We start from the raw sequence: 23,632 nt of genomic DNA on the forward strand, positions 1-23,632 counted from the left end.
CGTTGAGAACAGGGGTCCCGGCGACCTTGTCCGCCCAGACCTGCATGTCCTGGCTCTGTCCCGCATAATTGGCCCAAGCTCCTGTGCTTGGCACAGTGAACCCTGCTCCCAACCCTGGTCGATCTCAATGCTTGAGCCAATCTGAGCTGGTTGCCGCCCCTCGGGCCGCATGCACTATGCACGAGCCACCTGTAGTCACACTCACCCGACCGCACCTCATCGAATCAACTGCGAGAAGCTCGCTTTTGCAGAGATTGACCAACTGCAACACCAAACCACTGACGAGAAAAGTTCTCCCTGCTACCTCGCGACCTCGCTCTTACGACGGCCCTACACTCTAATCCAGGTACCCTCGGTAACACCCGATTATCTTCCAGGCAAGGACCGCCACGTCAACCAAACCCGGTGCAGTCCACCGACTGGCTGGGTGAGGCGACCAATCCGGACCATATTGTCACAACGGCCACTTCGATTTGTGAAGTGACCTTTCCGTGAGGGTATTCCGGACCCAGACAAGACGAACTATGTCGCCTCATCTGATATTTGGGCTCGTCAAAGCCTATAGGGGACTGACAAATCGCTCACCAGAGACAGCAAAGGGCAGACAGACCCCTCACTTCCCCAGCTTTTGGCAATCATGTCGCTGCTTCGGGCGATTCTCCGATGGGAAATTGCAAGCTGGGGGCCCATGGTTCTGTTGAAAATCATCGATAGGCGTTGAGCGCGGATGAGGCACAAGGCAACGCCCACCACGCACAATTCTTTCTTGTCCTCCATGAAGCGACGTCGACAGCGTCATGCTTCCCTTCCCGTGGCTTCCTTTTTCATCAAGCAGAGTCTTTGCCTCACTATGGGCGGATACTGTGTAGCTGCCATTTGCATATGCAACCATCTCGATGCCCGTGGGTCGAGGTTGCAGGGAAAGCATGGGGGAGGTCGGCAAGAGGGTGTAGGGCGAACCAGGGGCCCATTGGCCAGCATTGATTCACCCACCCAGGCCTGCAAGCTTTTCGGTCCCGGGAGTCGAGTTGTGTCTTGGAGGGCCCGAGTCTGCCTCTGTTCACTGCCATTGTTATCTTGGTGAGGAGTCGGCATCAAGCGATGCCCTCTCTCATCAGCTAAAGAGAAAGATATCGCTACAAACCTGCGCCATCGACGTTACGTATACAACTCCCGTCGGCCGTCTAGTCTTGCCCTCATGAGTCCCGTCCCTCGGTCTGCCCAAACCCGCTCCTAGGGCGGCCGGGTTATCTCAAGCGAGTTAGGCATTGTGCTCTTCTCGAGCTGCATGTTTCTGCAAGTGGCTGGCCCCCGTACCAATCAACTTTTAATCGCTCGACAGGCTCCCTTGTTCCGCAGAGGGTCGGCCGACGTGGAGAAGGTGCACACCCACTTCCGGACCCCATGTCACCATTGTCACCCTCACATGCAATGGCGGGTGGGGTCCATGTTGGCGTCCCCCTTTCCGTTCTCTAGAGCCATTGGCACCAATAAGCGCACGTCGTACCCCCTGTCTCTCCCATAGTGCGAGCACCACACACAGCAGGCCGAGGGTGACATGTCCCAAAAGAGCACAAGATGCACACATTCACACGGGACTATGTATGTGGGCTAATAAAGTGAAGTGGGCCAAAAACGGAAAGGAGGTTAATTTTGCCCGCAATGTTCAAAAATAGAACACTGCAAATTCACCCCAAAGTCGTCAAGACACACAGCCAAGATATAAGAATTAGCCCGCTTCGCTCCCCCCTCCTCCCATTTGTTTCCCCTTCTCTCGAGCAGGTCCCCAAACGAAGTGAAGAAGTCGGAGTATCCCCAGGTGTTGTCGTCCAGTCCAGTCCAGTCCAACCGACTCTCACCTCTCTCTCTCTCATTTTTTTAATTACGCCTTATTCCACGCCGACCAACCAAGAGAGCTGTGTCTCTACTCGGCATTTCAGCGTTCATTAGCACCCCCATTCCCGATACCAGATAACGCAAGCCGGACTTGCTTGGATATCCAGTCGTTCTCTCGAAACAAAACAACACGATACAGTAATCTAATACTAGCTCTCTGGTCTGGCAACCATTCCTCCGCGAGGACTTGCTTTGCTTCACCAGATTTGCCCCCGGACATCTGGACCTTGAACACGAGCGAGGGCACCCCCGGTTCACCTGGTCTCTTCCCGCTCTCCTCGGCCCAGTCCAAGCCCCACCCCACCCCCCCCGGCCCAGCCCTCACACGCCCCCCTTGACCCCCGACCACCTCCGCCCAAGGGTCACCCCCACACCCCTGGTGCTTGTCGCTCAACGCAGGTACTTGGACCTACAGAAGGGTTTATACAAATGTCAACACTACCCCCCAACCACCACGGAGACTTCATGAAATCATCCCAAGTCAACATGGCTACCACCACCACGACAACGACGACGACAACAACAAAGGCCAAGGCTGCCTCCAAAGCTCAGGCCAGTGCCGCTGCCAACCCCAAGCAAAAGACGCAGATGCATCGCCGCTCAAGAACAGGTAAGCTCTCATCTCACTTGCACAGCTCGTTGGCGAGTTCGGAAGCTAACTCTGGTGACACGTAAAGGATGCTATACCTGCAGATTAAGAAGAAAAAAGTGCGACGAGGGCTCGCCCATGTGCACTGCCTGCAAGCATCTTGGCCTGGTATGCGAATACAAGCGGCCGATGTGGTGGAGCAACAACGATGCGCGGAGGAAGCACAAGGATGATATTAAGATGATCATCAAGCGCAAGAAGCTTTCCGAGAAGTCAACACACAGCATCCAGACCTCGGTCAACTCACCGCCAGGTCTCTCTCACTCGCTCCCAACCTCTGCTACCTTCTCCGACCCCTTCGACCGCACCCGATCACAGTCGATTGATTCGCAGTTTGCTTTCAACTTCAACAGCCCACAAAGCGACTTCAGCTCCTTCAGCGCGCCACAGATGCACCCCGACTTTTTGTTTGCTCCGTACTCGCCCTATGAGATTGACGTCAAGACGGAGAGGCAAATGTTCATCAACGACATCCCAACCCTCAGAGAGTCAACAACAGCCACTTTCAGCACCTATCAGACCCCTCCGCCACCGGGAACAGTCCTCCCCCAGTTCCCTCTGGAAGGCGAATGGACGGAGCAGGTGTACACGGAGCGGAGGGAGTCATTGGCCGAGGAGACGCTCAACGTCAACTTCTTTGACTTTGCCCAGGGACCTTCGGTGTCTTCCAGGCAAGTCGCAATTGAGCTGGATGAAGGCGATCAGCGCTTGTTTGATCACTTCATCTCGTCGGTTCTTCCCACCATCTTCCCCATCCTCGAGTCAAACCAGCATGGATCCATCAGCTCCGACCTCATCCTCCCGGCGCTGGAGAGCAACAAGGGCTACCTGCACTGCTGCTTGAGCATCGCCGCTCAGCACTACAAGGCCGCCATGGGTCTTGAGGGTGAGGAGATTGATGGCGACATCATGCGCCACCGCTACGCGACCATCTCTGCTCTGTGCGAAGCCCTCGCACGCGACGAGGACCACCAGCAGATTCTGGAGGCCGCCCTCGGGCTCATCTTCTTCCAATGCGGCGTCGGCCGCTTCGACGACACGCTGCCCGACATTCCCTGGCACCAGCACTTCCAAGCCGCCATCTCGTTGGTGCAGAAGCTCGACCTCCCGCGCATCGTCTCGGACCCCAACGAGCCTTTGACTCAGGCCCCCTTCAACATGACCCTCACCGCGTGGATTGACATTCTCGGCGCCACCATGCTCGGTCGCGCTCCCGCTTTCGCCCACACCTACCGCGAGAAGCACCTGTCTCCCACCAACCCCAGCTTGGGCTTGCGCGAGCTGATGGGGTGCGAGGACCGCGTCATGTACCTGATCAGCGAGATCGCCTGCCTTGAGGCCCTCAAGAAGGACGGCATGGATGACATCACCCTCTGCCAACACGTCCACGTTCTTGGCGACCAGATCGGTTTGACCGAGATGGGCGATGAGTCCGTCCCGGTTCTTCCCTTCAACGCCAACGGCACCCTCAGCCCCAAGCAGCTCTCCAAGAACATCACGGCCGCCTTCCGCCTCGCCGCCAGGATCTACCTCTGCAGCCTCGTCCCTGGCTTCCACCCCAGCCAGGCGAGCTGTGTCGGTCTTGTCGAGAAGCTCACTTCCGTCTTGGCCACCATTCCCTCTGGCACCGCCGGCTTCGACCGTTCTCTTTCCTGGGTCTACCTCGTCGGTGGCTCCGTCTCCGTTCCCGGCTCCTCCTTCAGGGCTTTCTTCGAGGACCGCGTCGCGCAGCTGGTCGACCTGGCCAACTTCGGCAGCTTTGGCAAGGTGACTTGCCTGTTGAGGGAGATTTGGCTCCAGAGCGAGGTCATCAGCAGGGCTTCGTCTCCTGGCTCCAACAACGAGGAGGTGCAGCAGCAGCAGCCACCCGCGTACATCCACTGGAGGGATGTGATGCAGATGAAGGGGTGGGATTACCTTCTCATTTAAAACATTTTTTTACTTTCGCATTTTTCTTTTGATAGGAAAGACAAACCACCGCGAGGTGTCTTTTTTGAGGGGACAGAGAGACAGGGGGGACGACAGCACTCATCACTGGATCATGGGGCACAACAACATTAACCTTCCTTCCTTCTGGGACTGGAAAGGAACGGTTTTTCTTCTTTTCTACTTTATTTTCTTTCACTTTTGGCATGTGGATAATTGGGATTATGTGGGATTGGAAATGATATTTTGGATACCCCTCTGGAAAGGAAAGCATGATACCTGGAGTTTTTTTTTTTGGGAGGTTTTATATACCATTGGGTTATTTATGTGTGTGTTGAAAGATGATACATGGCATATCATGAGGGGTTGGGTGTCGCGGGAGAGGGGAGGAGGAATCTTACATTGAATTTGCGACACCTGGGGAAGAAGAAGAGCAAAAAAAGCCCAAAAATGAATAAAAAACAAGAGAATAAATTTTTAAAAATTATGGCAATGATGCTCGGGATGGTTGATCATGTGACTGCTTGCACTCTTACCGGGAGCCACACTCGCTGGCAAACAAACCTCTCTGCTTCCCTCTGTTCCCTTCCAAACTTGGAAAAATTGGTCCAAGGTGTATATTAGGTAAGTACCTAAGCAGCGAATGTTCAACCACTTTGACTCAGCTCCTTCTGGTGTTCTTTACCATCAGGAAAGTTTAAACCCTTGTTTCTCACTCATGACCTTTAACTCTCATCAGCAACAGTCAACCCATTCTCGATCCATCAGATTTTCCAAAATGTGAATAGGGATAAAACGGCAGAGGACTTGAATTCTTTCGACTCCCATCATCAACTCCCATCATAAAAACAGCTCGCTCACCTAACAACCGGCGTAAGCCTCACATTGACAGGCCCCTTCTCCCAGAGCACATAAATCCTCTGCCTATTCCACTCCTCACTCTCTGGCATCAACTCCAAGTCGAAATTCCACAACAACCTCGCCATGATCAACCTCATCTCAGCATACGCCAAATTCCTCCCAATACAATTCCTCGGCCCGACCGAAAAAGGCTGCAGCACCCCCCGCACATCATCAGCATATCTCGGGTCGCCGAGCCAGCGTTCGGGGACAAATTTCTGAGGATCGCGAAAGTTCGAAGAGGATTGGTACGAGGCCCATTGAGGGACTGCTACTGATGTCTGTGTTTGCTCAAGAGTCAATTGGCTGGACACGGGGGAGGTTCGTCTTGCTTACATTACCGGGAATCCAATACCCTTCTATATACTCCCCCTTTGGGGGAACCCGTCTCGGCAAAGCGAGCGGTGTTGGGGGATCTATTTCCATCAACACCACCACCACCACTAATTTTGAGATGAAGAAAAACTTACACATCCTAAACCCCTCCTCCAAAACCGCCTCCAAATACTCCAACCCCCCCACCGCTACCAAATCAATCTCGTCCTCCCTGCCAAACCTCCCCCTAATCTCCTTGACCAGTTTGTCATACTTGTCCCTGTTCTTCAACAACCAAAACGTCGTCCCGCTCAGCTGCGTAGCAGTAGTCTCACTCCCAGCGATAATAAGCAAACTACTATTCTCTATAATCTCCCCCTCGCTCATCCCCTTCTCGTCATTATGCCTCAGGATATAGCTCATGAAGTCCCCCCTTTCCGTCCCCCCTGCCTCGAGCCGTTTCTTGGCTGTCTTCTCGCTCAACGCCCGGTGCTCCTTTTGGCTTTGTATCAGGTGCTTAGGCAAGAGGAATGTCTTCAGACAGCCGAGAAAAGGGTGGCGACGGAGAACCTCGAAAAACACGCCGAGCTTGATGTTGGAGAAGATGAGGGATACCCAGGGGTGGTAGGCGGCTGAATCGAGGCAGTTGAAGGGCTGACCAAAGGCGAGGTCGCCGATCAGGTCAAAGGTGGTGAAGTTGAACCACTGGACTATGTCGACTGCTACCTTGGCGTTGGCTTTGGCGGTGAGCTTGGTGATGAGGAGAGTGGCGTAGTGGTTCAGGATGTCCTCTTGGGCGCGGAGGGCTTTTTCGGAGAAGGCGTGGGAGAGGAGGCGGCGCTGGCGGCGGTGGTCGGGGTCGGAGGCGATGATGATGTGGGGGTGGCCCGAGGGGGTTGGACGGTAGGCGGTGGGGTCTTTGGGGAAGGTTTCTTGACCGGGAAGGTGGCGGTGGCCGTAGATGGTTTTCCAGGCGGAGGGGGTGGTGAAAGAGATGTTGTCGGGGGTGTAGCGGACCACGGGGCCGTACCGGTCGTGGAGGTCTTTGAGTTTGTGGGGCCAGTTGCCGCGGAGGGCGTGGTAGAGGTAGGGGAGGTCCCAGAAGGAGTAGAGCTTGGGGCCGGGGATTTTGGAGAGGGGGTGGAGGAAGGCGTAGTAGATGCTGCGGAGGAGGAAGATGGAGAGAGACTGGGGAGTGGTTAGTTTTCTGGTGCTGGGGTGGTGAAGCTGATGCTAACGACTTACCCCAGCTAGTGCTACCCCCAGTACTCCCATGGGGCCCAGAGAGCCGTGTTCCGACATGCTAAGCATTGTCATCATTGAAGACTTACAGCTCATGAATTAAAAAAAAAATGAACCTAAGAACAGACGAGGAGGTCGTAGTCTTATAGGTATGTAGACCTGGCATAGCTGCATAAATTTCTCAACATCCCTTTACCTCATCGTTTGAGGGGAAAGCAACCCTACGCGGAAGCCACCCTAGCCGGTACATAACTGAGGTGTCGTCAAAAGTGTCATTGGAGACATTTCTCGCTACAACTGTAGGGACGGGTATATGTATGCATCACGGACGTTACAATTCCCGTTACCGGTGGACCATTCCGGGGGCCATCCAAGCAGATCTCTCTAGATCGGACGTATATCCTGCCGGCTCGGGGTTTTGGACAGTCCGTCACCTATCAGAACTCGCCGTTTTTTTTTCGTTGTGCTATCTGGATAGGAGACATAGATATGTTTCCGTGAAGTCGGCAGATGAGAGATTTGTAGAAATCTATAGCATAGTTGGCGCCCGGCTAATACTGTGACACAAGCATCGATGCTAGATACCTAGGGTGACATTCAGATGACCACTTGAGCTTACTCACAAATCATTTCTTCCCAAAGGGGTTAGTATATATATATATATATATATATATATATATGTATATATGTATATATCTGGGCATCTCTTCATCATCAGATGGTAAGGTATGTTGAGTTCCACAAATTTGTTAAGGTAGGTCTGTCGCACCTTCTCACGTTGACCAGATCAGGTCGGCCATCGGCACATATAAAATACCTATCTAGGCACCAAAATGGCAGTTGCACCTTCCATGTTACCTCATGTCGAGGATTCACCTGTGGCTCGTTGCTTCCCTCTCAGGCGGGCAGTCACCATGGACGGTCCCGAACCCGGAAGAAGTCAGCTGTCTTTTGTTGTCGTTTGCTGTCGTTTGCTGTCCTCTTCTCACGACAACTTCATCATCACCCAATTCGGGGACCTGGTCTCCCACCCCCGTCTTTCTCTATGTCTTGGACACACAACGTTCAGCAATAGCTCTGCCGAGCCCCGAAGCGATTGAGTGATTACGGTATCGATCTATGACTCGGGCTTTTTTTGGTGCTGGAGAGGTTCCAGGTTTATCATGGAGCCGCCCATACACATCACGCGGCGGTCCCGAAGCCTCGGCGCTCTCAACAGAAGCTATTCGAGTACATCCGCTTCCGATTCGTCTCGTCTCCATCGACCACGTCGTGCCTATTCCCGTCAGCAGCTGCGCAGTGTCAACGAGAACTCATCTCTACTCGTGTCCCCAGGTCCCCTGGAGAGCATGCTCAAGACCACCACCGAGACGGGGGATATCGGTTTGTTCTCCATCAGACCAGCTCGCTCGTCAGGGAACTTGCATGCTTCTTCACCCCGTCGGAGACCAGCTTATGGCGGAACACCGCTCAACAGACGTCCCAATGGCGATGGGACGAGGAGTTATAGTCTCCGGGACGACCGAAGATGGCTACCATCATATCGAGACACCACATCCGAGATCATCTCCATGTACGGATCCGATAGCCAGTACTCTGCCTCTGCCTCCAGCGCACTTACACGCCCATGTGACGACATGGGCAATAGGTCTTACTCCATGACAACGTGTAGCTCACACCGCCCGCCGAGTCAAAAAGCATCAGGGGACCTCCAGAGCCAGCAGCAGGAAGGCTATCTCCAGAGGCCTCGCTCTCCCTACCCATACCCAACGAGGCTGAAACGGCCAGGGGTTCGGCCCGCTTCACCAGCCTTGACGGAGAATGGGGCCGTTGATTATAGTAAAATGGTTGGGATTGATAGGGTATCTCTCGTGAGTCTATGTCATTTGCTATGTCGACTATTCTGACCATGTCCAAGCGCACCGTTCACGGTTCGTACAAGCCGACCTATCCTCAGTATGGCAATCGACAGGTACCACGGCTTCGCCAGGATGGCACCAGTTCAAGTGAATCGTTTTCGAGTTACGCTGCGGCCGAGAAGCATAGTCTTTCTGCCGGCCTGCCCCTGTCCCCCGCTCCGTGGGGCCATCGTTACCGCGGTCGTCTTGGAAGCAGCACATCTGAACACAGCCTTAGGACTTCTAGTTTAACATCGATTCTTAACATGTACCAACGTTCGACGTGTGGGCCACCGACCCGGGACCCGTCTCTTCGCGTGAAACCACCGGGCACCTTCTATTACGATTACTCGGAAGGTTTCGATTACACGAATGATAGCCCTCCGCCGTTACCTGACCTTCCCTCTGACATTGTAACCCGCTCCATGAGTGTTTGTCAGTTGCGGGATATGGGTAATGTCGTCAAGCATCACTGCCCGCCTTCCGGGCCAACACTGCGCTCCGAGGAAGACATCCCAAGCCTTGGGACGCAAGCCCGGAATTCGGAGGAACTCGATTCGCAAAGCCGAGAAGACCGACTTAGCCCTCAAGACACACCAAGGCAGAAGCCCCAGAACGAAGAATCCAATGCTGATAGTCTGGGCGAGGACAGCTCTCGGTTCGATACTGAGCGTTCTCCTTTTTCGCACTCACGAAGATACGAAGAAGAAGAAGAATGGAGTGTCGGTACAGCAGTCGTTCATCGACGACAAAATACGCGTCTGACCGTCAGGAGTGACTTGCAGTTCTCAACACCGAAAGCTGTGGGAGTTTCTACCACTAGAAGCTATGAAGAGAATATGCGGCGCCTGGCAGTTTCTCCCCCTAAGCTGGGTCCCTTGGCAGACTACACTCACAGTTCCTCACCGGCCCATTATAGTCAGAGGAGAGCTGTATCCTCACCGCTCAGAGTTCAGACGCGGCGAAACACGGCCTATCCAAGAGGTTTCGGTCACTGCGGGCTTGCATCAATGGAAGAGTCGTCGGATGTAATCGTCGGCACAGATGCACAGGATGAGTTTGCGACATCAGAAGACGGCATGGGCCATTCAAATACGTATCTCTCGAGTTTGCCAGCCGCGGAAACGGGTGGTCAGTTTCTTCGGCCTTTACATGTGGACGACCCAGCATCCCGAGGCCACAAAAGAAATCTTGCGATGCACACGATAAACACCAACGACCTGCGGAATCTGACCGAGGCTGAAATCGGCTCGATCGTTGACCGCTCTCGAACGCCCATGTTGGCACCACATCCCATCTCGCCAGCGAGGCAACTCCGGCTACAAAACAGCGTGCCGCAGCTCATGAAGGCCTTGCCTCGGTCGCCAGGTATTCCTGTTCGAAGCGAATCTTGTTTTGCCAACTTTTACAGTCAAGATCTCGAATACACAACGGGCTTTTCTACCCCTGATCCTTCTAGCTTCGGTGTCGAGCAACCAACTATGGTTGACCCTATGTTCCCATACGGCTCAAATCAACAAGAGCCAAAGTTCAAGATGCCGTCTTCGCCGTTGGCTTCTGCCGTGGTTCCAGAAGAGCTAGGAGATGATGGAGTATATGCTGATTCGAGAGAGAAGCCAAGACGCTCGGGCTCACGAAACAGTTCGCGAAATAGTAAGCTGAAGCTCAAGGTTTCCCGAGGTGCACTCAGCAAAATGCATGCGGAAGGCATCGGAGGCAGGAGAAACACGGCCGCTGGGCCAGCAGGAGAATGGTCTGGGCCACATCCCAAACCACGGGGTCGGCCTTCCAGAAACCACATGAATCCAGGGGTAACAAACATGGACAGCCTGGTAGAGTCAGCCGCAGAAGCCGAGAAGACGGACACATGCGATCAAGAGGTTGCTTTCCTCGACAGCCCTTGTTCAAGCATTCCGGCGCCTGCAATACCAGACTCTCACCAAGATGATGTTGGCGATAAGCCATCACCGGCCACACAGGGTCCTAGGGAAGTGACTAGTCCAACGGCTCGGAGTGAGGCGCGGAGCTCACTTTCACACGACAGCTGCGTCAGTGGGCAATCGCCCCGAGGGCTGAAGAAACGCTTCCCGGATTTACGAGTTCGCCTGGCGGAGTCCCGGTTGAGGTCGGCCGAAACACTGACTCCAGACGGTAGGATAGGGGAGGTGATTGAGGTGGTCCTTACTCCTCCTGTCGAGGCACCCATGTCGGAGTCTGGGCATGGCTCCAAGGTGAATCTGACGACAAAAGATGGAGATGGTGATAACAACGCCAGTGATGAGGGAGCTGCTGGGAAGCATCAAGGAAAAGGGTTCAGGGGGAGGATGTCGAGATGGTTCAAGGCTGCGAGGCAGGTGGTTATGGGGGCCTGTAGTGGGTCGGGGAAACGAGGTTGATGGTTGGAGTTTTGGCGGGGGGGTAGGGGTGATGTCTTTTAGGGCATGTTGGGGGTGGTTAAGGCTTGGTTTGGCTATTGATGTAATACATGTCATGTGCTGGCCTGGCCTTAGTTTGGTCATTTCACTCGTTTGGTGTTGGGGGTTTATGGTTTCTGTAGCAGGTGTTGATGATACCAAGCTGTTGACAGGGACCGGGTGGTGTTTAAGGGGGGTGTCTGGTGAATGGGAGGGCTGTTAGATTACTCAAAGAGGGAGAACTGAGTTTTTTCTTGAGATTTTTGGCATTGTTGCAGTTTCCGTTTCTAAACTTTTGAGGTGACGATTGTTCCCTAGGCTAGCCAGTTGCTCTTCCCTCGCTCGATACTCGCCAGCGGCGGCCGGTCCGGACTGCCAAATGTCCGCTACTGTCCAACGGTCGACACTACCCCCTCTCGTGCCAAGGGTGAGCTTGGGCAAGCAGAGAATATGAGTTCTGTCCTTGTCCCATCCACCTCTTGTTTGTTTGACTTTGTCTGACAACGCCGACGAGCAGGCATTCTTTTTTGATTTTTTTTTCCTTTGGGGTGGATGGATGTATTTGTTATTTTCGAATTCATCTTACATGCCGTCAACGTCGTAGCCTTTTTGATTGAGGTTGCTGTCGTTGTGGACGGGGTGTTGGGGGTTGATGGGATACAATCGATGATCACGACATTTTCTTCTTCTTCTTCTTCTTCTTTTTTTTTTCTTTTCGATTGAAGGATTTGATGTGTTTTGACGACGAGCATCAAAACGCCAGTTTTCGACAGATGATTTCTCGCTCGGGACCCTTCTGACCTCGACCACATCTTCATTATCACGCGATGGAACACACGTTAGATCACCACCACAGTAAGGGGAAGGGGAAATTACACGACATGGCAACGGACGGGAACGGTGCTACCACCTCAACCGCGCAAGAATTCCCTCTCCGTCGAAGATCAAAACCGCCGCTTAAACCCGACGAGCCGGGGGAGGGGAGCGGGTCGAGGACGCCGCCTCCTGGGGATGAGGATGCTGAGGTGGTGGGTGGGGGGTCTGTTAGGTACATTTCTGATTTGGACGGGGGGGACAGCAGGGGGTGGTTGATGAGGGAGGGAAAGAAAGAAAAAGGGGGGGCGGGTTGTGGGAAAGGTTTAGGGAGTGGGGGAGGAGGTTGAGGTTGATTTGTGGGAGGAGGGGGGGGAGGGGAAGGAGGAAAAGGGTTGATAAAGGGAAGGGGAGGATGGTGGCGACAGAGGGTGAGGGGGATCAAGAGGGGGATGGGGTGGTGGTGGTGGGGGGGGGGCGGGAGAAAGAAGGAGAGGAAGAGGAAGAGGAAGAGGAAGAGGAAGAGGAAGAGCAAGAGGAAGAGGAAGAGGAAGAGGAAGAGGAAGAGGAAGAGGAAGAGGAAGAGCAAGAGGAAGGGATGTATAACATGTTGCCGCGGCCGCTGTCGTCGAATTCGGTGAGCGGGTTGGGTGAGACGCACCCTGCTCTGAGGTCGGGGGTGCCGGGGGAGGGGGTTGACTTTTTTGATAACCCTCCTCCGAATACACAGGATCAACAGCTGGCGACGGTGAGAGAGGTGATGGGGTCAGGGCCGAGGAGGTTTGCTCCGGCTCCTGTTGTTATGATGACGACGACGACGACGCCTGCTTTACCGCGACTACATGATCCCTCCTCCTCTATCTCGAAACACGGTGGGTTTGATCATCACCGACAACAACACCAACACCAACCGGTAATCATCCACTCGCCGCACCCCATCGCCGACACGTATACCCACGAGGAGGATTGGGCGCGTGTTCACCAGGCCAAGGCGAGTCAGCATCTTGCTCCACGACCTTTGTTGTCACAGCATCAGCAGCAAACAATCATGATACCGGAACGGCACTCGAGCAAGTGGAGAGCGAGGAGTTTTTACTCTGGTAGCTTCAGGACCCGATCGCAGTGCGGGAGCTTTGACAGCAGGATGAGCTGGAACCCGTTTGATTTGCCGGGGCCGCCGAAGAGGACGCTGATGAGCGATATGGAGAGTTTGTTGGGCGGGAGGGGGAGGGGTGTTGGGGGGGGGAGGTCGCAGGGGAGTAGTAATATGGGGCAGAGGCAGGGGGGCGGTAGTTTTCCTTGGCCACAGACCAATTCGGTGAAGACGGGGAGGAGCAGTACGATTGAGCAGCCTGATTCGGCGGTTGGTGGGGTGGGGTTGAGGGGAGATGATGAGGATGGGTTTATGCGCGGTGATGTTGCGAACAAGACTGTTGTCTCGTCTCACACCCCAACTCCGATGTCTGTTCGGAGTCCCCCGACGGCGACAAAGACTATGCTCGGGAGGGATCCGTCAAGGAAAACGGATGGGTCTAATACTGGGATGACGTCGTGGAGTGGGACGGGGAGCGAGATGGTGAATGACGCGGTGCTTGGTGGACTAGGGGAGCAGAGGAGAAAGAGTGGTGGGGCGGGGAGGCGAGACGGGGACGAGGAGGAAGTCGAGAGGACGGGAGTGAAGGATGGGGTGGAGACTTCTACTGGCGAGGCCGGGATTGAGGGGAGGAGGCCGGGGAGGGGGAGGAAGGTTTGTTAGGGACAGTTACCCGAGAGGTGGAGGGATTCGGCGTATGAGAAGTAATGGATGGGTAGTCTTTTCTGGAGATTAAAGCTTTCTTTGGTCAGGGGGGTCGTTGGTTTGAAATTGTTTGTTTGGATTCGGTTCGGGGTTGAATAGGGGATGCTGAATAGGGGGTGTTGAACAGCGGAGTATGCAGAGCAGCGTTGAATACCTAATAAGGGCTTGGCTACAGCAGGCAGGTTGTTGGATAGATGTAGTATAATATTATATAGCTAATGATTTTCCTTTCTACACGTTTGTGTTTCTGTCTTGCCGGGTATGTTGGTGTTGAGTTACTACTAGTATTACCCCCCCCCCTCTTATATTATCTCCTGAAACTATGTATTAAAGACTCCCTGCCTATTTGTATCCTCCAACTCCATGTCATCATTTGCCAACCCTACAGACAAAATTCTAGAATACCCCACCCCCAATTATAAAAACCCTTGCCTCCTCCCTCCCAACCCACTTGACCACCCGATTCGCCGCCTCCGTCATCGCTTGCCTGCTCACATTCGGCCCCGCGACGCAGTAAAACTCAAACAAGGGCGTCACCCACCCCAAACTGGCGCAGTCTCCGCCCACAGAGTAAATGACCTTGAGGTGGGAGTGTTTCGCGTGCATAGCCGCGTGCAGTGTTTGGTACTGGGACATGAGTTTGCGTCTTGCCATCGGGGATGTGAACAACGGGTGGAGCGAGCTCATGACGAACTGGACATTGGGGCGGGATTTGTAGATGAAGTGGGATATCGGTGGGGGGTTGCTGCCGGGGAGGATGGAGGATATGGATGGTCGTGGGCTGGCGAGGGATGATCGGATGAGGGAGAGGTGGGTGGATTTGGTGAGGGAGTTGTATAGTGAGGTACGGAGGGAGGAGAAGGGGAAGAAGGATTCCCTGTCCGGGGAGATGAGGATGAGGGCGATCTCCTGGGGGGATTCTGGCTGCGGGGGAGGGGGCGGTGGTGGCTGTGGTGGTGGAGAGCCTTCCTCTGGTATTGTCGGGGTGCTGCTGGAGGTAGGCTTTGTTGTTGATGATGGCTTTGGCTGGGTTTCGTTGCCGTCTTCGTCGAAGAAGGAGACGTACATGTAGAGGTAGCCGCTGTTGTTGAACGCAGGGAGACAGATGGGGATCCAGGATTCGCCGCCGCCGGATTTGATGCTGCCTGATTCGAAGAGCATGTTGAAGATCAGTTGGAGGTCGCTGGGGTGGAGGGAGTGCTTTCGTGGGCGGATGACCGAGACGAGTTTTCCGCCTGCGACTATGAGACCATATAAGAGCTTTTCGGCGCGGTTCTTGAGAAAGATATTGTTGATGGCGTGGCGTTGGGATTTCCGGAGCTTGAGGCATTCCAGTGCCCCGAGAAGAGCGGTGGGGGAGCCTTTGGTGAAGCTATCGGCGAGTGAGGATAATAGCGTTTCCGTTCCCTCCAGAGGCTTTCTCAGATCGGTGGAGGGACGGTGGACAAATATGTTTTTGAGGGTGGGAAGAGTCAAGGTTGAAAGAATTTGCATGTACAGGGCCTCGAGCTGGCCTCGCAGCTGAGAATCACTTTCTCCAAGTTTGCTGATGGCCACAAAGTAGAGTGGCCCAGCAGTCAAAACGACAAAGCGTGCCTTGCCAGCGGTAAAGCCCATGAGCGGATCTTTGGCTCCTTCGTAAAACGATATAATGGTCTGTATGACGCCCATGGATGAGTTGATCAGACTTAAATCACCGTGTCGACTCCATATTGGTTTTCCGGCAGACGACAGAATCAGATAGTGCTTCATCTTGGACTGCCACATAGACAGCCTCACGTCGTCGGTCAAATTTTCTGGGATGTTGTCAAACTCTTTCTCGAATCCAGACAGTTCACCAGAGTCACCAGACTCAATGGCTTCGAAGGGCTGGACAGTTTCTGACTGAGATCGCAAAAGGTTCCAAGCGCGGCTCTTCCTGTTAAACTCGCCGGCTACGAGGCTGGCAAGATCGCCAGGGGCACGAACTGTGGGCGCAAGGCTCATCACACTCATGGAATCGGTGAGATTGTCGCCTGATGAATCTCGCGACGGGGTTCCATATCCGCTGTTTAGTGGTGAAGGCCCGCTTCCCACCGAAGGTGTTGGGAATGTTCCCCTGGTTCCATCTGGGAAAGAGAGGGTTGAGATGTCGATTGACGAGACCGCTGTCGTCGGCTTTGACTGTAACTGTCCTCCTACTTGCAGTGGTGCTTCGCCCGGTACCTTTCGGCGAGGGGGTAGTGGCGGCGGCGGCGGCGATGGTGATGGTGATGGCGATGAGACAGCATTGCCCTCCTCTGTTTCTTGAGCCATTATCCTCCCGCTCGTGTATGTGGCAGATGGAACCTCAACAATGCCTCTCTCATGATAATCCCCCTGGCGCTGCAACCAGGAAGATGTCTCTTGACGCCGTGTCGCGCTAGGATGGTAGGACGTTGGATATCTGGGGACAATGCTTGACACTTAGAGAGATGGGGCCGAATGACGACAGCGGAGAGAAGTCGCATGGCCGCTAATGCAACGCCAAGATGACAGGCATGGCCGATAAGATAGCATCTCAGCCTTGCTGATACGCTGTAGCTAGGGTCAAGCTCCCGGGTGATACGCCAAGCACAGGTGCTGACGTTGCCGGCCGGATTGGTGGGCTTCAGGCAACACAAAGCAACTGCACGCCGTGATATCGTACCTGACACCGAGGCCACGCAGTACATTGCCCTGCCCTGCGCGGATAGCTCTACTTTACCATACCGACCGGAACACACGCCGGCAATGAATCAACCATAGCGCACACTACACCAGAGGGAACACCCCGAGATATTCCAATGGCGGCAGAAAACGGTCGCCGCTCCGTCTCCCCCGAGAGCTCTGGCCGCGATTCGCCAGTGCCGCGACAGTGGAGGAACCAACTGGGGAGTGGTACATATATCTCAAGGACCACATCTAGTTGAAGCTCAGATTGCTAATGATGCCAAACCCCCGCTTGCAGAAGATGCGCCGCCGAAAGACAAACACTACCGCAAGTACGCCAATGGCATCGACCGAGCCCTCTCCCTCTTCGAGACGGCCCTGCAGGAATGGGCCGACTACATCTCATTCCTCAACCGCCTGCTCAAGGTGCGAAGACCATGATAAAAAGCTACAATAATATCTGGGACCGTCACTCATTTGCGACAACAGGCTCTCCAAGCACGATCCTCAAGCATCACCACCATCCCCGCCAAGGCCACCGTCGCAAAGCGTCTGTCGCAATGTCTGAACCCCTCGCTGCCCTCGGGCGTACACCAAAAGGCCCTCGAGGTCTACAACTACGTCTTTACTGTAATGGGTAAAGATGGCCTGTCAAAAGACCTCCCGTTGTACCTCCCCGGCCTGGCCTCGGTCCTCTCGTTCGCTTCGCTTTCCGTTCGTGCCCCGTTCCTTGACCTCCTCGAGCGCCACTTTCTGCATGTCCACCCTCGTTCGTTACGCCCCGCCATGAAATCAATTGTGCTGGCACTATTACCTGGCCTGGAGGAGGAAACCAGCGAGGACTTTGAGAGGACTTTGAAGCTACTAGAGCGCTTCAAGGTCGCGATTCGTCCGCCTGAAAGTCAGGAAATCACACCGGCGCATTCCACCGGCGATGACTTTTTCTGGCAGTGCTTCTTCCTAGCATCCATCACGGGCCACAGCAGGAGGACCGGCGCACTGGCATACTTGTCCCGCCTGCTCCCAAGACTGGGCACCTCAGTAACACCTGAAGCGAACAAGTCCGAAGGTGACTCTGAATCGGCAGCAAAGCTCTCTCAGCTTGTCACATCTCCTGAGCCAGGGTTGCTTATACGCTGCTTTGCTGCTGGGCTAGTTGACGACCAATTATTGATCCAGCGTGGCTATTTGGACCTACTTGTAACGCATCTCCCGCTGCACTCAGAGGTACTTCAGAAACGTGCCAAGGCTGGCGATTTGGAGCTGCTTCTCCGCGCGGCTGTCGGGGTTACTGTACGGAGGGATATGAGCTTGAACAGGCGGTTATGGTCATGGCTCCTGGGACCCGAGCCAGCGGCTTCGGCTGAGCATGAAGGCTCCCTCGACTCACCTACTTCCGCCACAACCCAGCCTCACTTCTTCTCCTCGAGAACAAATTACTTTGAAGAATATGGCTTGCAGCCTCTTACACGGGCCCTGCTGAGCATGGTCAAGTCGGAAGCTGGGAATAACCCGAGCGAGAGGGCACGGCCATACCGGATATGCCTCTCCCTGATGGATCGATGGGAGATTGGCGGCTTGGTTGTTCCTGAAGTCTTCATGTCCATTGTGGACAGCGTCAAGAGGTTCAAGGAGAAAGCAGCTACAAAGACGGACTTCACCGAGGTCCTGAGAAGCGCCAGTGTCTTCTTTGATGGTGTCGAGAGCGGCCTGATTTACAGCGAAATGCTGTCGCTCATGGTCCAAGCCATCAGTCCCGGAGACCTTTCGGCTGCCGATCGACGTGCAAAGTTGGACCTCGTCAAATTCATTCTGGCCCATTTTAACGTCAGAGAGGAGGAGATGATCACCATCCACGCGCCTCTCACCGTCCTGGCCATCTTGGGCATGATAGAGGAAGCCAAAGAAAAGAACAGGAGCACATACGAACAGGCCTTGGAAATTGCGGCAAGCTTGCTTGATCTGGTTCCCGAGCGGGCGTTTTTCATGGACTCGGGTAACAAGTCCAACCCGGCCATCGAGTCCAAAGTCCTCGCTGCCACCCCTAATCTGGAACTCCTACAAAAGATCAAGACTTTTTATGTCACCGACCAGGGCAACCTCGAGGCGAGCCAGCCTCCTTACGTTTCCCACAACGTGGCAGAGCTCCTCTTGCAAAAAGCATGCGACCTCGTGTGTGAGGGCCTCGGCCAGACCGAGTCGGGGGCGAACGTGGCCATCAAAACCCGGGTGTTCATGCTGGTATTATCTAAAGCGCCTACAAACCTGCTTCTTGACACCAAGAAACTGCTCGCCGCTCTACATGACTGCCTGTCTGTCGAGACGACAGTGGCCTTTACCACATATTCTTCCGCGATCTCGCTATCATCGCATCTTTATACTCTAGGTCGCATCTCGCCCGACGACCTCTCGGGCCTGGTCGTGCCTCTGGTGCGACACGCCTGGAGCTTCCTAGCAGCATCTGAGCCGAAATACCACGTCGAGACGGTTCGCAGCCTGTGGTTGCTGCAGACTGCTCTGACGCCCCTGAACCGAGAAATCGAAGCAGCTATTTGCTCGCTCATGCTTGAGCATGATATTTCTGGCACGTATGCCCAACGGTCGGCGGATCCTGGCCGCAGTTTCTGTGTGCTCTGGTCTCATAGTCTTCAGGACAATCCTTCCGGGGTGGATCGAAGGGCGCCGAAGACGCCCAATGGCGAGAAAATTCCCCGGCTGGGGGGCATGGACAACTATGAGGTCATGCTCACAAGACCGTTGTTTCTGATGCTGGATTCTCTTGCGGATGAGAGGACGCAGCTTTTTATGACGGTGAAGACGTGGCTTAATACTCTTATTGGGATGGACAAGTAAGCCAGCTCTGTCCTCAGGTATGGAACAAGACTGACGAATTATTATTAGGTTGTTGGGCATCTTTGTCTCCAAATTTGCAGAACTTCCATTCCTCAGGCGACAGCACGGTGCCGCCGCTGATCCTAAAGATGTTCATTTCACTAATGAAGATGATCTGGACTTGGGGCTGTATTATGTTCGTTCTCTATCAAGTGTCTTGCGGTGGGCACCCGACGCTGCCTGGGGAGTTCTCTCCAAGAGGACAATCAGGTCCAGCCAACCGGTTGCTGAAATAGGTAAGCCCTGATACCAACAGGTTGACGCTCGAAGTCTTTTTTCTAACTGCGTACAGCTGGCACGGAGGAGGACGTGACACTCCAGGAGTTTTTCCTACACGTCTGTCTTCAATGCATGGCGTGCGACGAGATTCCAGGAGACCAGCTGTCCAAGGTCAGGATCGCGCAATTGTACCGCGCCGCCCTGACGGTCCTGCATCAAATCCTCCTCAATCCCTTCGCGGGCCCTCTTTCCAAGCTCAAGCTGGAGCACCTTCTCATCGACAAGCTCTCCAAATCGCTCACGGGACCCGACCCCTACGTCCAAGTTCTCCTGCTCGACGTCGTCTTTGCCGCCCTCAAGCTCCGCGAGCTTGTTCCCGTCGAGCTTCCCACATCCCCCGTTGCCGAAAAGCAGTTGTCACCGACCGGCGAGAGAAGCAAGAGCTTCAGAATATCGGTTGCAAACGAAAGACCACAGGCCCAGCTGCCACCGCCACCGCCGACGTTGCTTAGATGCATCCTGGCAGGCCTTGGCTCGCCAAGCAGCCGTCCCGTGCTCGACAGCTGGGTCAGCTTCCTCAGCGAGTGCCTGCCTCTGTACGCCGACTCCATCTTTCAGGTCTTGATACCCCTGGTGGAGACGCTCTGCAGCCAAATCAGCAGCACCTTTAGCAACCTTCAACACCTCTTCCGGACACCCGACCAGGCGCCGTCGCAAGCGCCAGGTGCTCCCGAGACCACGCTTATCTCTCTCCTCAACGGTCTTGAGCAGGTTCTGGCCAACGGACACGACAGGCTGCTGGCTGAAGAGGCCAGAGCACAGGTTGTCAAGAGCCCGGAACAGCCTCAGGGCTTCTTTGGGAACATGGGTCTGAGCGTTTTCTCCAATGACGCCCCGCAGTCGCGCAGCGTGACGGCAAACGACAGGTTTACCGTTTTGCTTGCCTTTCAGGATGCCGTCCGCATCTGCTTTGCGATCTGGTCATGGGGTCAGGGGAGCGACGCGGCGAGGCAGGACAGCACCTCTGCTGCCTCGTTTGGGTTCACCTCGCTGCGCATGAGGAACCGGGCGCGGAGGTTGCTAGAACATCTCTTTGCTGCCGAGACGCTCGAGTGTTTGGAAACCGTGATTGGGATATGGAAGGACGCTCTCGACAGCCCGGATCAGTCGAGCCATGCAGAGGTTTTTAATCTCCTGCCTGCGCTGGATGGGTCAAGACCGAAGCACACCATCCCGGCGTTGTTTAATGCCATCTACAGCAGGACCAACCCCGGGGCGCTGGATCCGTCGAGGAGGTCGACGCTGACGATTGAGCTGCAGGATACGGATGTGGTGATCTTCCTGGTGGACTACACGCGGTCGTTGGAGGACGACACGATGGATGAGATTTGGGGGGACTGCATGGCCTTTTTGAAGGATTTGCTTGGGAACCCGTTTCCGCACAGGCAGACGCTGCCGAGCTTGCTCGAGTTTGCGGCTGTGCTGGGGGAGAAGGTGGATAATACCAATTTTGGGGAGCAGAGGAAGATGAGGAGGGAGCTGGCCGATCTTTTTCTCAGGTTGCTCACGGCTATTTTCACGACGAGGCCGACGAGCTTCACGGAGAGCAGCGGCACGGTTTCTCTTTCCGGCGCGGTGTCGGACAAGCGGGCGAGCGAGTCGTTGTCGTTGCCGTTGTCGTTGTCGACGGTGAATAGGCTTCCCGGAGACCGGGCGGATGACGTGGTGGGGATACTGGCGGGGATTGTGCCGAACCTGGCCAAGATTCTGGTTGAGAATGATCGGATTCTGCAGGCGGCGAGCGCGATCAGCGCGAATGTCATTGGGCCGACGCTGAGGTCGAAGGCGTTTCCTGATACTGTTTCGGGGAGCACGCTTGTTTTACTGCACGAGTTGGCGAGGTTGCCGAACAATCAGAAGGGGTGGAAGAAGGATGTTGCGGATGCGTTTAATGACTCGAGGTTTTTTGGGTCGAATCTGGGACTGGTGCAGAGCGGGTGGTTGCCGCTTTTGAGCCAGTGGGCTGTCGCGGATAAGGAGCGGATGCCGGAGGTTTTGTCACGGATCACGCCGCCGACGACGGCGGGGATTGTTTTCGGGGTTGGGGCGACGTCTGCGAGGTTGGAGGCGGACAGGAAGACTCAGCTGAACCTTCGGAGGGTGGCTGCTCTTATTTTGGCGTGTCCGTACGATGCGTTTGCTGCTGAGTTGGGGCCTGTGCTGGAGAAGTTGGTGGAGTTGCTTGGTGCGACGTCTACCTCGTCGCCTTCGTCGACGACGAGGGCGGAGGTGTACATGGTTTTTCGGGCGTTGGTGCTCAGGATTAGTCCGGTGCACCTGGCGGGCATGTGGCCTGTTATCAACGCCGAACTGCACCAGGCCATCTCTTCGGTTGTGGCGCCGGATCACTCCCCGCTGGCGGACACGTACAACAATGCTAGTATCCTACAGGCGTGCAAGCTTTTGGATCTGTTTGTTTGTCTGGCGCCGGATGACTTTCAGCTGCATGAGTGGCTTTTTGTGACGGATACGATTGATGCGGTGTACCGCCCGGCTGGGGGGTATAAGCCGGTGGCCTTGGTTGATGAGGTGAGTGAGGAATTAGGGGCATCTGGGGGGGCAGCGGCGGCGGCGACGGGAGTGGTGGAGGAGATAGGGGGGGTGAGGAGGCCGCTGTTGGGAGGAGTGATTAGTTGTGATGATGGGAGTTTGTTGGAGAGGAGGGATGAGTTGGTGGCTAGGGTGCTGAGGCCGTTTTTTGGCCAGCTGAGCATTTGGGCTTTTGAAAGCAGGTATGCTATGGGAAGGGTAGAGATGGGAGGGTTGGAGGGGGGGTTGGTGAGGGATGTTTTTTGGGAGGGGAGTGTGGTCAGGGCCTTGTAGGGGTGATGTTGTGTGGTAGTGTATAGTAGAGGAAAGGTTCGGAAAGCTGAAAATGTTGTATGATGTTGGAGAGAATGCCCGTCCCGATTAGGAAGGATGTTTTGATTTACTTGGGACGTCGAGTTCATCGCCAAGTCTGATGCTTGGCGGGACTATCGTGTTATCTGGGGTTTACCGTGGAGCGAGGGGCTGAAGGAGAGGGGCTCAGCTACGGTATTGTTGAACAGTCCACAATGACCCACCTCAATGTCTCTACATCAATGTAAAAAATTGTTTCTCATATCTGATCCGTATGATTTTTCTTTTCTCCGGAAAAAGATCAAGCGAGTTTGCCTGTCTGGTCCAGTAATAAAGGTGTCCACTGCGTTGAGAGGGTATCAAACCAATCAACAAGACACGGACCGTAAAGCCCCTTGAGGCTCGTTCCGGAACGGCGGCTCAACGGCCAGTTCCCACTGACACCCTCCCCACTCAGAAGCGAACTCGATGTTGAAGAGTGGCCAAATGCCGTGTTGGATGTATCGAGCTGTGCGGCAGGGAGCGGTTGGTAGATCTGTCCTCGCCCGTTTCAGGCGGGCTTCAATGGGATCAGGGAGTGTAACAGGGCGTATGCCATGTAGGGTGAGGATTCGCGGAGATATCTGTCCTCGGATCCCCATGGAGAGTGAGCAGCGAAACGGTCGGGAGAAATACGCTCCTGGGGGCTTATCAAGCATTTGATTCGGGATCTGCTTCCGTCTGATACAGAGTTAACGGCGCCGGCTAAGACGGAGCGGCGGCCTGTTTCAATGGGATTCGTGGCAACTTCTTCACGAGGTGCCGCCGTTGGATGCCAAAGTGCGAAGGCAACAGCATTTTTGCCAATGGGGGCAGGGGACGGGAAGGGCGGGCGAGGGGCAAATGGACCCCTGAGCTGAGGGACCTGGTTGTCTGTCTGTCTTCTGTGTGGGGTAGTAGACCAACCACCTGCTTGGCGTACCTGTTACGGGATATGGGACTACAACCAACTGTTATGCTGGATATTGGGAGTGATCGTCCTGCATTCAGGTAGGTAGGGTGGGTTGGTTTCCTTATCGTGAAGAATGCATGCTGATTTGCAGAATTGTTAGCGAGGAAG

The 23,632-nt window shown here is 54.7% G+C and overlaps 6 protein-coding genes across 6 annotated transcripts; 4 read left to right on the forward strand and 2 right to left on the reverse strand.

The window, feature by feature from the left end:
• The first annotated feature begins 277 nt into the window (after nt 1–277).
• Nucleotides 278–6,451, forward strand: UME6 (DNA-binding transcriptional regulator ume6). Its single transcript, XM_062874305.1, has 2 exons — nt 278–2,506; nt 2,574–6,451. The coding sequence occupies exons 1-2, from the start codon at nt 2,326–2,328 to the stop codon at nt 4,472–4,474; spliced, it is 2,082 nt and encodes a 693-aa protein (XP_062737423.1). The 5' UTR covers nt 278–2,325; the 3' UTR covers nt 4,475–6,451.
• Nucleotides 4,902–7,495, reverse strand: QC761_110160 (uncharacterized protein). The gene is made up of 4 exons (XM_062874306.1): nt 6,932–7,495; nt 5,842–6,874; nt 5,708–5,787; nt 4,902–5,652 (listed from the first exon to the last, which is right to left on the reverse strand). Exons 1-4 carry the CDS (start codon nt 7,022–7,024, stop codon nt 5,329–5,331), a joined length of 1,530 nt encoding a protein of 509 aa, XP_062737424.1. The 5' UTR covers nt 7,025–7,495; the 3' UTR covers nt 4,902–5,328.
• Nucleotides 7,496–7,603: 108 nt separating this feature from the next.
• On the forward strand, nt 7,604–11,222 carry QC761_110170 (uncharacterized protein; the record flags this gene model as incomplete). Its single annotated transcript, XM_062874307.1, has 2 exons — nt 7,604–8,799; nt 8,847–11,222. The coding sequence occupies exons 1-2, from the start codon at nt 8,092–8,094 to the stop codon at nt 11,220–11,222; spliced, it is 3,084 nt and encodes a 1,027-aa protein (XP_062737425.1). The 5' UTR covers nt 7,604–8,091.
• An 899-nt stretch (nt 11,223–12,121) lies between these two features.
• On the forward strand, nt 12,122–13,809 carry QC761_110175 (uncharacterized protein; the record flags this gene model as incomplete). The annotated part of the gene is made up of 2 exons (XM_062874308.1): nt 12,122–12,268; nt 12,319–13,809. 2 exons carry the CDS (start codon nt 12,122–12,124, stop codon nt 13,807–13,809), a joined length of 1,638 nt encoding a protein of 545 aa, XP_062737426.1.
• Nucleotides 13,810–14,247: 438 nt separating this feature from the next.
• On the reverse strand, nt 14,248–16,146 carry MON1 (Vacuolar fusion protein mon1; the record flags this gene model as incomplete). The annotated part of the gene is made up of 1 exon (XM_062874309.1): nt 14,248–16,146. The coding sequence occupies one exon, from the start codon at nt 16,144–16,146 to the stop codon at nt 14,248–14,250; it is 1,899 nt and encodes a 632-aa protein (XP_062737427.1).
• A 385-nt stretch (nt 16,147–16,531) lies between these two features.
• Nucleotides 16,532–22,515, forward strand: QC761_110190 (uncharacterized protein; the record flags this gene model as incomplete). The annotated part of the gene is made up of 5 exons (XM_062874310.1): nt 16,532–16,749; nt 16,820–16,947; nt 17,011–19,370; nt 19,423–19,649; nt 19,706–22,515. Exons 1-5 carry the CDS (start codon nt 16,656–16,658, stop codon nt 22,513–22,515), a joined length of 5,619 nt encoding a protein of 1,872 aa, XP_062737428.1. The 5' UTR covers nt 16,532–16,655.
• Nucleotides 22,516–23,632: the final 1,117 nt, after the last annotated feature.

The sequence above is a fragment of the Podospora bellae-mahoneyi genome, assembly GCF_035222275.1.
Source record: "Podospora bellae-mahoneyi strain CBS 112042 chromosome 1 map unlocalized CBS112042p_1, whole genome shotgun sequence".
In the NCBI taxonomy this organism is placed as follows: domain Eukaryota; kingdom Fungi; phylum Ascomycota; class Sordariomycetes; order Sordariales; family Podosporaceae; genus Podospora; species Podospora bellae-mahoneyi.

Bases quoted from the DNA above. Each gene is read 5' to 3' on its own strand.
- QC761_110160 (XM_062874306.1), bottom strand. From the start codon at position 7,024: ATGAGCTGTAAGTCTTCAATGATGACAATGCTTAGCATGTCGGAACAC. The intron at 6,875-6,931 runs GTAAGTCGTTAG...ACCACTCCCCAG, and splicing joins TGGGGGTAGCACTAGCTGGG to TCTCTCTCCATCTTCCTCCT. The intron at 5,788-5,841 runs GTAAGTTTTTCT...TGATGGAAATAG, and splicing joins GGAGGAGGGGTTTAGGATGT to ATCCCCCAACACCGCTCGCT.
- UME6 (XM_062874305.1), top strand. From the start codon at position 2,326: ATGTCAACACTACCCCCCAACCACCACGGAGACTTCATGAAATCATCC. The intron at 2,507-2,573 runs GTAAGCTCTCAT...TGACACGTAAAG, and splicing joins GCATCGCCGCTCAAGAACAG to GATGCTATACCTGCAGATTA.